This window comes from Corapipo altera, unplaced genomic scaffold, assembly GCF_003945725.1.
Source record: "Corapipo altera isolate COAL_440 unplaced genomic scaffold, ASM394572v1 46, whole genome shotgun sequence".
NCBI lineage: Eukaryota > Metazoa > Chordata > Aves > Passeriformes > Pipridae > Corapipo > Corapipo altera.
The window spans coordinates 16,495,401-16,508,214 of record NW_020884883.1 but is presented as its reverse complement, the minus strand read 5'-3'; the positions used below and the strand labels follow the sequence as shown (position 1 = coordinate 16,508,214).

At 42.1% G+C, this 12,814-nt stretch overlaps 1 protein-coding gene across 1 annotated transcript in view; it reads right to left on the bottom strand.

Moving 5' to 3' along the window:
• Positions 1–3,407: 3,407 nt before the first annotated feature.
• The window catches only part of MFSD2B (major facilitator superfamily domain containing 2B), a 30,478-nt gene continuing 21,071 nt past the window's right edge, over positions 3,408–12,814 (bottom strand). Inside the window, exons 11-14 of the mRNA XM_027640931.1 lie at positions 10,076–10,185; positions 8,423–8,566; positions 6,416–6,592; positions 3,408–5,372 (exon numbers count right to left, since the gene is read on the bottom strand). Coding sequence (XP_027496732.1) covers positions 5,315–5,372; positions 6,416–6,592; positions 8,423–8,566; positions 10,076–10,185 — 489 coding nt within the window. The 3' untranslated portion in view covers positions 3,408–5,314. The remainder of the gene's footprint in view (positions 5,373–6,415; positions 6,593–8,422; positions 8,567–10,075; positions 10,186–12,814) is intronic.

Here is a 12,814-nt window from a genome sequence, read left to right as displayed (position 1 = left end):
CTATTTGTATTATGTCTAGATTGACAAAAGACACTCTCCCTGCAGAAGCGTGCTCAGTCTCAGGTTGCACCAAATAGATTTGTAGAGTTCCTCCAGCTCCCCAGGTGAGCACCAGGAGCTACACAAGACATTGCCATGTGGGATAACTGGAGCAGGCACAGCAAATGCAAGTCACCCACTAGAAGGTGTCAATAGTTTGGTCAAGGGATTACACTGGCTCTTCATAGTGCACTATGTGCATGTGGACAAATACTGCATTTAAAGTATAACCCTAGGAATCTCAATGAAATCCTTACATTAATAGCATTGCTTATTTCATGGAATCCCCAAATGGTTTGGGCTGGAAGGCACCTTGAAGATCCTCTAGTTCTAACCCCCCTGCCATGAGCAGGGCACCTTCCACGTGACCAGGTTGCTCCAAGCCCCATCCAACCTGGCCTTGAACACTTCTAGGGATGGGGCAACCACAGCTTCTCTGGGCAACCTGTGCCAGTGCCTCACCACCCTCACAGAATATAATTTCTTCACAATATCTAATCCAAACCTGCTCTCTGTCACTTTTAAGCCATTTCCCCCATGTGCCCCATCAGCACAGGCTCTTGTAAAAAGTCCCTCTCTGGCTCTGCTGTAGGCACTGGAAGGTGCTCTAAAGTCTCCCTGGAGCCTTCTCTTCTCCAGGCTGAACAACCCCAACTTGCTCATCCTATCTCCACAGGGGAGGTGCTCCAGCCATTTAAACACCTTCATGGCCTCCTCTGGACTCACTCCAACAGGTCCACACCCTTCCTATTTTGGGTACCCCAGAGCTGGATGCAGCACTCCAGGTGGGGTCTCAATGAATCTTCCCAGTGAGATAGTGTCTGGTTTGTGCAGTAGATTTGGTGCTTAGTTATGTGAAAGCTCTCTGATTTCATACTTTAAGCCTACAACATACACACATTTTTGTAACTATTAATACTCAGCACTCTTGCTGTGTATCTGAACTGTGGTCTTGCAGAGAGTTAAGGTTAAAAAAAGCATTAAAAAAAAAAAACAACAACAAAAAAAGCTCAAGGAACTGATGGTCCCAAAAATTGTAGGAAAACAAAACTCCTTCCCTCTCCTGCCAGTTGTGTGAATCCAACTCACCTTTCCATCAATCAGTCTAGAAGTTTTCTGAAGGGAAAGACTCTATTGTAACATTTTGAGACTGTTTTTACATAACTGTGATGTGAAATTCATGTGAGGTATATGATTGACCACTAGGCACTAGACTGCTAGTGGCTGTACCCTATTGAAAGGGACTTTGAACTAACTTGCCCTCTCTTCCTCATCTTCAGATCTGGACAAAAAATACCAGGTCTGAAAGGACATGAGTTTCCCTCATGGAAATTCTTCCTCTCAAGAAGATTGATTTAATTTTGGGCTTTCTGTCTACAGCCCAGAAAGGCAAGTAGAGAAGGAAATGAACAAGTGATACTTGGAAACAAACTCTGAACCCAAAAGCAGGGTTTGCTTTGAAACATCGTCCACTTCAACTACTTTACTGGGAATGCAGAAGGTGAATAGAGATGAGAGGATGCAGCAGGGATTGAACTGAGCAGCAATTCTTATAAGGTACAGGAGTGACTTAAGGAATTAGTACTCAAATCTTCAGAGGCCTCCCTGAAAATCCAATGACCTGACACAGAAGGTCCCAGCCTTCAGGAACTCCACAGGGACAGATGTCTGAGGTGGTATCCACCTATTAAAGTGGGGGACTCAGCACAAGGGATCTAATCCAGCTAAGCCAAAGCAGGTCAGGGAGCTCAGGGACTTGCAGGCACAGCGAGGCAGGAGGGAGAACACGTCTGCAGGAGACACAGCTGGTGTCCAACAGCAACCAACCCCCTCCACCTGTGCCTGGCGGGAGCAGCAGCTCGGATGTGTGGTTACTTGTGACCTGCAGGGATCTGATCACTCAGGAAGATGATGGAACCTTGGAAGGTTTCAGGCGAGGTTTAGGTTGGATATTAAAAAGGTTCTTCACCCAGAGGGTGGTTGGGCACTGGAACAGCCTCCCCAGGGCAGTGGTCACAGCACCAAGGCTGACAGAGTCCAAGAAGCATTCGAATGATGCTCTCAGGCACATGGTCTGACTCCTGGGGATGGTCCTTTGCAGGACTAATGGTTGGACTCGACGATCCTTGTGGGTCCCTTCTAACTCAGCATATTCTGAGATTCTGTGATTATTGCTAGGCAGGAACTACAAGGGGGATAAAACTGGAAGAGGAGACTGGGTTGACAGTTGGACTTGATGATCTTAAATGTGTTTTCCAATCTTAATGATCCTATGAGTCTATGACTAGTTACCAGCTCAGCTACTGACTGCCAGCAGCCAGCCCAGTATGGAAGATTTGGGCTGCCATCACCATACTTCAGCAAGGACAAGAAATTGGGCATGGTTTGCCTTATGGAGCACTACCCAGTGACATGTAACTCCATTACCTTTCCCTTTCCTTCCTCTGTGTAAATCCATTTGTTGGAATTGCTTGCATGCTGGTGGGGAAGTGCTGTCCATTAGGCACCCAACTGGTTTAATGCAATCTCCCATGTTCTTATGACTGTATTTGGGTATTACCTGAATGAGAACCCCTGGGGATTGAAACTGGGACCTGTAACTGCCAAGCAGCAGGAAGGCAGGAGGTTTACATTAGATTAGTATTTAATCTGAATGATTGTCAACAGAAGAATCTGCTTTTCAGTCATATGTTCTGAACACATGTAAGGCATACACATAATTTAAAACTGACAAGGAGACATACAAAGCTCATTCATTTTACAGCACCAACACTGAGACCTAAAAAAAAAAAAAGTACAAAAATAATCTTACCCTGCACTTAAGTCTTCCATTCTTTTAACTTAAAAAAATACATTCATTTTGTTAACAAAAGTACAACTCTGATAATCAACTAAAATAATGAGATTTTCAAAATATAAAGATAGTCTGCTCCATTTTATCTACAGCTTTCTCTTTTCTTTTAGCAGTTCCCGTTGCTGCTACCATATGCAAAGTGAGGACTGAGTACATCTCAGTGAGATAAAGATCACATTGTCTGTCTGGAGAAGAGGAAAACAGTTTACAATCAACTGAGTTTACCTAGTCTGAATTCAGATTGGGTGTTGTGCAATTTAGAGGCAACTGCACAACTGATCTAGAAATAATATCTTAAGCCACATTCAAATAATTCTATTCAACCTCAGCCAGTAGTTCTGCAACTCTTTTATCACTGGGCTAAGGATTCGGCTTGTATAAACTGACATGGACCCACTGCCTTGTAGCTACAGATTTATAGCAGCTGAAAACATAACCCATTAAAAAACATTAACAGCCTTTACTGAGACTTCTGTTTGTTTTTAAAGCTGACTATTCAGAAATACACAAATATTACAGAATAAATCAAAAGCCCAAAACTGTTTTCTGTGATGTTTTGGAGCTATGTAATATTGCTTCATAACTTACCTACATAACTTACTTCAAAGTGCAGTAAATCTGCTATTTCAAATTCCATCAGACTCAAAATTGTAAACAGGCTTATGGTTTTTATTGCTTTAAACATATATGCCCCAGGCATACAAATCTTGATTTGTCAAAAAAACGAAACAAGAACAAAGAGCCTTAGATGTCAATTCAACAGAAATCTTAAATGTAGTTAACTCTTACCCACACACACTCAAAATATATCCTTAGAAGCTCACTCATGATCAAGCATTTTGCTGAATTAGGACAGTTCATATGGCTGAGACTTCAAACTTGCCTGACAAAGTTTCAGTACTAAACTTAAGGAGATACTCGGAACTGCACTAATTTTACTGCAGTGTCCTTCAGTAAAAGCTTTCCCAGTTTCCAGCACTGTGAATCACCTCCCAGACGGCCCTGAGCAAAGTACTTGTGGCCACAGCCTCCAAGTCCTCCCAAACAGTGGCAAGCCAGTCCTCCAAAGGCACTTCTGGTACAACACAAAGGCACCCTCTCACAGAGTCATACAGTGAAGGCAGTGAGCTGAAATTCACGTCTTGTCTTGTATTGTGCTAATTTCTTTGAGGTGAACAAGCCTTTAACTCTTAAATTCCTCACTATCCCTTCCAGATTTAGATACATCTTCAGAGTTCAGTCATTTTAGCTTAAGCTTGGAGCCAGTCTCTCAAGGTCTCTGTACTGAGTACAGAAGCCCAGAAAGAACAGATCTCAACTTAAGTGCTCCAGAAGGTGCCTGAGTTTAGGTGTGTCTTCATCTACAAAATGTGTTCAGCAGTGTGAATCTACAGTAGAAATGAGGTTTCAGTTAATGTATCTAAAGCATGATAACATCCCTGACTGAAAAAACCCACCACTTAAATGGCAAGTGTAGCCTCATTATTATAAAATAAGTGCAAATTGAGATTAACAGCTATGTTTGGTGAGGCAGTGAGCCTACACCACATGAGAAATGGGTACCACGATTATTTAAAGGCCAAAATTTACACACATTTGAATGATATTTTTTGGAATGATAATTTTTGGAGCGGACTTCTGATTTTGCAAATCCTGAGTGCAGATGTTGATTTTGAAAATGTTCTCATTCTCTGAGAGAAATCAGTTTACAGGTTTCAGAAGCAAGAAACATCAGTAACATGACTTGTAAGGTTCTGTTTTATATAAAATCTATGAAGTCAAATTACCTCAAAGTCTCTTTCAGAAAAAACTCTTTGTGAGAAAATCCTCAAAACATGTCTGCATCAGTGATTTGCTTAATTTCAAAACAAAATAAATCCTAACTTTTTATAATATACTTCAGTATTCCCAAGTGCTTCCCAAACACACTAGTGTGCAAGTTGCAGGTAGAAATTGTGCTCAAAATCCACCCCAGCCTCCAAGGGTGAAATATATTGTGAGTTAATATTTGGGTGGTGCATCAGGAATTGGACTCAATGGCCCTTGTGAGTCCTTTTCAATTCAGGACATTTTATAACTCTATGGTCACATTTACATTTTTTTTCCTCTTGACCTACAAATCCATAGAATCTCCTGTGCAACGAAATCACAGCTTTCCATTATTACTGAAAAACAAACAAAAAACCCTCAAGCCTTCAATAGCTTGCTTTCCTGACCATGTGTAATGTCCTTTTTTACCACAGTGCATGGAGTTAGGTGTATATTTGCACAGTGGTGTCCTCTCTTGATTTTGTTATTATGTCAGAATCATTCTTTATCCTTTTTGATAAAATGTAAGCAGAGAAATGACCTAGAAAACTCTCATGGGGTTTGTTGGTAGGATGTGAGTCCGTATTTGGAAGGTCACTGTGTTCAGAGCTTTCAGACTGAGGTGTCCTTTTTATGGTCATCCAAGTTCTCTGTGCTTTGATGGCTCCTCCTGTTTAAAGCAAACCAAATGACACATGAACACACTTCTGGCTTTCGCTGCTAACTAACCAAACTCAGTTTGGCAATCTCAAAGAGCTGACAACCTCCAGCAAGGTGTGGTTGTTAGGGACAGTGACTGAAGCTCCTAAATAGAGGGATCAGTCCCAGTTTTGGGTCGTTTACCCTGTACCCTCCAGTCTGCAGCTGCCACTGAAAAAAAAGCAGCTGGTGTACCAGAGGCCTGTGGCATATTTGCAAACCCCATGCAGGTATCTTAGATACCTTAGGGCGTGAACTGGTCCCAGATACACATGCTTAGGCCCTGGAATGGATCCCTTAGCATGGAAATCAGTTCCCAATTCCAGTAACTTGGTATAGTAAAAACAAGACAGAAATAACAGCATACTCTGATATTTAATCCATCAATCTGCTAGGATAGACTGTTCTTAGGGATGTCCTCAGTATAAAGAGGCATCATTTGACAGAGGTGGATAAATTTGAGCTAGACAAGATTATCTTTGAAAAAGGAGGAAAGGGGAGGAAGGGAGAGTGACAGGCTAAAAAGGCAAAGAATAGCTCAAAGCTGACCTCTCTTTTTCTCCCACAGTCTTTTCTGCCCACGCCTCTAAATGGTTTGGATGTTTCTTATATGCCATAAACACCAAGAATGCAGTCAACAATCCCACTCCTTTTCTATATACAAGTAAATTTTAACTATTCATATTTTCTCCAGAAATTTAATCCACACAGAATATCCTCATTTATGGCTTGAAACACTGTATCACAATAGTGCTTTGTTAGCCACCCCAGAGAAAAACACAGCAGCTGATATTTCTGATAAATGGTATTCTAAGCAGGTCATATTACACTCCAAAAATGAGATACTGGAGTATGTAATGCTACCACTCTGTTAATAATTTTACTAATAGAATGTTGTTTTGTTTCGTTTTAAGGAATACAGAGGTGTATTTTGGCAGTTAATGAATTTTTGCCCAGTATGACTGAGAGCTACTGCAGGGACGTTGCTCCTGTTTGCTGCCAGTCCAAACCCACCTTAACTCTTCAAGTGCAAGCTTTGTTTCTTTCCGACTTTGTTCAGTGATTGGGTAGAAAAAGAGTATAAATAAACCCATAAAGATGAGGATACCAGGGACCGCTCCAATGAGGATTTTCAGGGTGAGGATCACATCATCTGACTGTCTGCATATTCCTGGTTTGTATCCAGTAAACCTAAACAAATGGAAATAAGTGGTGTGTGTATGTTCAGAGTCAAAAGGCAGTTCATCTGAAGCCTTCTTTCTCTCCCCCAACACTCTTCAAGACCTTTTCTCCATTTTTCCTACACCTTTTTTTTTTCCTTTTCCCCACTATATGTTTCAAATATTATTGTTCAAAACTCATTTTTGTGCTCAACTTCAGATAACTGCATTGCCTCTGTATTTTCTCATTATTATTATTATATCATATTTTAGTTAATTATTGCTGTTGAAACTGGCCAAATTACCTGCATATTTCTAAAGCAAGAATCGTGGAATCCCATGTAAGGATATACAATGATGCACAGGAAGTTCCACCTGAATATGAGGAAGAACTTTTTCACTGTGTGAGTGACCAAGCACTGGAACAGATTGCCCACAGAGGGTATGCAGTCTCCCTCACTGGAGATATTCCAGAACCATCTGGACACAATCCTGTGCCATGTGCTCTGGGATGACCCTGCTTGAGCAGGGAGGCTGGACCAGATAACCCACTGTGGTCCCTTCCAACCTGAACCACCCTGTGACTCTGTGGTTCTGTGAAATTATCTGTTACGTGTTTCCTAATTAATATTCAGTGAAGTATTTAAGCTCTGCTTTAAAAGTATGCAAGCAATTTGACCAATTTCAGCAGCAATAATTAACTTAAATTTAAACACACACTTAAGCACTCTTCTCAAGATAGACAAATTTACTCAAGTGCTTAGAGTTAGGTACACACTTATACTTCATTGATTCAGGGCTTCTATGCAGTCCCACAATTGCTGATATACTCAAATTCCTATTTCCAATTTGTGGAATGAGTTTTGCCTCTGAACATGCACCTAAAAAAGCGACAGCTCATTTGGCATCTCTCTGTCTTCTGTGTTCTCCCACAAACATCTGCCTTGGCAAATTGCTGGGAGCTAACTGGAATGCAACTGAAAACAGGCTAATTGGGGAACAGCAAACTGTTTGAGCGTTTTAGCAATAAGCAGTTAAAATTCCTAAGCCCAAAATGTTGAGCCAAGCACTGACTGTAATTTAGCAATTTCAGCTGAAGGCCCTGAAGCAAAACATTCTGGTTACCAAAACCTAATTTGGAGACAAGAGTTAGATAGTATTTCAGACAAGTTCCCTTCTAAGTGTTTATTGTAGCAGGGACAGGCACAGGCCAGTTCTGCCAGATAATGCATAAAGGTAGGGCAGGGGATGCCTGTCCACTTTCTCAACTTGTCTAGTCAGAACAGACAAGACAAAAGTGGAGGGAGAACATAAAGCATCTTCCAAAATGACATGGTGAGGGGCAGAGCTGTGAGAAAGACTGTTTCTGACTCTGATCAGTGTCCAATTTCCTGAAACCATGTAGGAATTGGTGATCCTTATGTGCCGAACAGGCCACTGGCACCCCTGAAAGCACTGCAGCCCATGTAAAGACTTGTAAGCTTGTACAGATAGTCCAGTCCAGGTGCAGCAGGGAATGCACAAAGCAGCTGTGTCACATCTGTGGGACCTTCATCTGCTGTGCTTTCATGTTTAGTTCTTTATTCATATAAGCCACTAAAATTTACATAAGTAATTTGAAAAGAGGAAAATATAGAGGGAAGTCAAGTCTTTCTGAACTAAAACATGCCAGGGCAGGCAACTTAATGCTCAGCAGTCTAGTCTAGATGGTAACAATCCTGTCTTTAGTGGTCAGCCATCTGTAGCTGCTGGCACTTCCAGGCTCAGGGCAAAAAGGCAATTAACTCCACAGGGTAAAGGTGGAGCAACCTCATAATGCTTTCAGAGTAGATCCATTAAGTGGAAACACAGTGTTACTTACTCCAGTCCTGCTGCAGAAATTCCTAAGCCAATTCCTGCTGACATCTTGGTAAAGAAAACATAAGAAGAATAGAAAATGGTTTCTTGTCCTTTTCCATGAGGATTCTGCAGGCGAAAGTTATCAACAACATCAGGCAGCATTGACCTAGAAGTGAGCAAAATAAAAGAAAAACTCAAGCCAGAATTTCTTTGTAAAGTCCAAACTTAATGAAATAGAACATAGCCCTCTTCCATTTTTAGGGGTTGATTGATACAGTCATGCACATGAAAGAATCCAGTTCAAAAAGTTCTACTGCTGGAGAGGAGGGGGAAAAATTGCATAAGTAAAGCATGGCCACGTATTACAATGTAGAAAACCATTGAAAAACTATCAAACACTTGCTGAGAGGTGACAGAATTTCTTAGTCTGACTGTCATTCCAATCAGAAGTTCAAAAAGTTCAAAAGAACAACAAAAAACCCCATGTTTCTTAAGCTTTCAAGTGACTCTGAATCTCTGAATAGTTTCACTGTGAAATAACTCTTCTGACAAGCTAACAACATTTTCAGAAATCAATGAGCCCTATTCTCTCTACTTCAAAGAAACTGGATTTGGTAATGGGGAATCAGAATGGAAGCTGCCCAAAAGTCAATTGGGAATTGATATTTTATTTCCAATATATATGTCATGATTTACTGTTGGAAAACAGGGCTTCTCACCCACTGTGCAGAAAAGCTTATGAAGTCTGACAACTTACTTCAAACTATGTATTCCATGATCTCTTAGAGTTTTCAGGGCACTGTACAAATGAGTAATGCAAAACAATGCTCACAGCAGCAGTCTTGCTTTCTGGTCAAATTGACCTGAAAATAATTATTTAATCTGAAGAGGAAATGCCCCATCATGCTCATGTTTGAGTAGATTTTCCCCACGTATTTTCAGTCCTCAAGTGCAAAGGACCTTAAATTCTTTGTTTCTTTTAATCATAACCTTGTGTTATTTGATCTCTAACAAAGGGTTGCTCATGCAGGGATACACAGAATCATAGAATGGTTTGGGTTGGAAGGGACCTTGAAGATCCTCTAGTTCCAACCCCTTGCCATAGGCAGGGGCATCATCCACTAGACCAGGTTGCTCAGAGCTCCATCTAACCTGGCTTTGAACACTGCCAGGGATGTGGCATCCACAGCTTCTCTGGGCAACCTGTGCCAGTGCCTCACCAATCTCACAGTAAAGAATTTCTTTCGAATATTTCATCTAAACCTCCCCTCTTTCAGTTTAAAGCCATTCCCCCTTGTTCTGCAACTACCTTTATAAAAAGAAAGGTTAGGCACAGTTTGCCTTATGCTTCCTCTGCTACATTCTTAATTGCTCAGCATCAATTGATTTACCAAACTTCATAATTCCTGTTATCACAAGTTATACAGCTACTTAGATTATTGATTCATCTACATACTCTTGTGTACAAAGAGCAGATACAGCTATAGTAGATTTAACCTGTTAACAATAGGGCAGCCAAAGTCACATCATTGTAAATTATAAAAGAAGAAAAGATTCTTGGAGGAAGTGACTCTTGCCAAATTCTGCCTTTTTCAGAGTCAAATTCCATGCAGTAGTGCATACATGTAGTGTAGAGACATATCCCTTCCCCACTTCAAATGTAAAATTCTCCTACCATGGCAACAGAAGAGATGCTGCAATGCTCAGACCAGAGACGAAAGCCACGAGGTAAGCCAGGATCAAGTTTGGAATGGTCACTAGCATGACTGCAAAAGGAATCATCCACTGAGGAAGAAGAAAAGCATTACATCTAAGTTACAGTATGCACTGTTCAGTGGGGTACAGATTGTTCCCTTCAAAATACGAAATTGTGTTACAAAACAGTTCATACACAGCAATGTCTGACATTTCAGCATTTCCAAAGAGGCCTGAGCAAATGTGTACTTGTCTATCCAGAAGAATCAGAGAAAAGTAGGACAAGTCACAGTAGTGCTGTCTCTTAGCAGTATTAGGGCTATAACTGCACTAGCAAATTCAACAGTCCCAAGAGCCTATTTATCAGTCATGAGGCCAACTGACAGACCCTGGTCACAATCATACGCCTAAACATTCATACTCTCCAAAAGACATGTGGCCATATAAATGCTTTTTGTAAAGAGCCCTGGAGTGAGTTGATTCCCAAACTGTGGCCAGGTAGGATCACAGAATCACAGAATATGCTCAGTTAGAAGGGACCCACAAGGATCATTGAGTTCAACTCATAGACCTGCACAGGACCATCCCCATTTGCCTGAGAATATTGTCCAAACGCTTCTTGAACTCCATCGGGCTTGGTGCTGTGACTACTGCCCTAGGGAGCATGTTCCAGTGCCCAACCACCCTCTGGGTGGAGAACCTTTTTCCAATACCCAACCTAAACCTCCCCTGACACAACTTCAGGCCATTCCCTGGAGTCCTGTCACTCGTCACCACAGACAAGAGATCAGTGTTTGCCCCTCCTCTTCCCCTCACAAGGAAGTTGGGAAGGGACCTTGAAGGTGATCTAGTTCCAATCCCCCTACCATGGGCAGGGACACCTTCCACGTGACCAGGTTGCTCAAAGCCCCATCCAATCTGGCCTTGAACACTTCCAGGGATGGGGCAGCCACAGCTTCTCTGGGCAACCTGTGCTAGGGCCTCACCACCTTCGCAGTAAAGAATTTCCTCATAATAACCAATCTAAATCTACCCTCAGTCAGCTTAAAGCCATTCCCCTTGTCCTATCACACTTGTCAAAAGGTCCTCTCCAGCTCTATTGTAGCCTCTTTAGGTATTGGAAGGCGCTACAAGGTCTCCCCAGAGCCTTCTCTTCTCCAGACTGAACAGCCCCAACTCTCTCAGCCTGTCTCCATAGCAGAGAGCATCTTTGTGGGCTCCTCTGGACTCACTTCAACAGGTCCATGTCCTCCATACATTATGGGCCCTGGATGCAATACTCCAGGTGGAGTCTCATAAGAGTGGAGCAGAGGAACAGAATTCCCTCCCTCAACCTGCTGCCCATGTTGCTTTTGATGCACGTGGGCTTTTGAGCCACAGTTGGCTTTCAGGACTGCAAATGGACATTGATGGGTCACGTTGAGTGTCTCGTCAACGACATCCCAAAGTTCTTCTCCCCTCAGGGCTGCTCTCAATCCATTCTCTGCTCAATATGTATTTGTGCTTGTGTTTTTCCCAACCCATAAGCAGGACCTTGCACTTGGCCTTGTTGAACTTCATGAGGTTTGCATGTGCCCACTGCTCAAACATGTCAAAGTTCCTCTGGATAGAATCCCTTCCCTCTAGCATGTCAACTGCACCACACAGGTTAGTCCCATCAGCAAACTTGCTGAGGGTGCACTCAATCCCACTGTCCATGTCATTGACAAAGATGTTAAACAGCACCAGTCCCTGTACTGACCCTTGAGGATGACACTCATCACTGCTCTCCACTTGGACATTAACCTGTTGAGCATAACTCTTTGGATATGACCATCCAGCCAATTCCTTATTCACTGAGTGGTCCATCCACCAATTCCATGCCTCTCCAGTTTAGAGGCAACGATGTTGTGAGGGACAGTGTCAAATGCTTTGCTTAACTCCAGGTAGATGATGTCAGATGCTCTTCCATTACCAATGAATGCTGATAATTCTTGAAAGATTGCTGATCAGCTTGGGCAAAGATTTTGCTGCCAGTTTAGTAACAGAGATGATGAAATACCAGTTTCTATTCTATGCCAGTGGAACTGTTTAATTTACTATTAGTGACAATGCCTTGAAACACCATCACACTGCATTTCAAGGGAAGTGGGAGGGCTTCGATGGTCATTTTAAATTGTAAATATACCATTTCATGGATCATCTTGAATGCAGAAGAATTTGCTTACACCTTCATCTCCAGTGATTACTTTAAGGCCATACAGGTAGTCAGCAATAACTAAACCCAGGAAGGTGGTTTAGTCCCACTTCACACAGCCAGATATGCTCATGACATTGCACAAGTCACTAAGGTTACCCTCAAAACCAAACTAACTTGGGATGCTCAGGATTTTTTTTCTTGGCAGTACTTACAACCACAAGATTTCTTCATCTTGAAGCAATGAGCTGGCAGGATTGAAAATCCACTATTTTAAATGCTGATTGAATGCATGTGGCCCAGCTGTCCTACACCCATCACATGCTCCATCTCCCATGCCTGTGAACCATGGGCACAGCAGCACATGCAGAACCCAGAAGCAGGAGGTTTTCTACAGGGCTTTTTAATGATGGGGGATTAGTTTAACATTAAGTGCTTCAATCCTCTATATGTGCAGCTTGGGAGCTGAGGGTATGAGAAGAGCTTTCACAGAGAGTGATTCCCCTAGGCACTGCTATTTACAGTTCTGCATGATAAGTGATT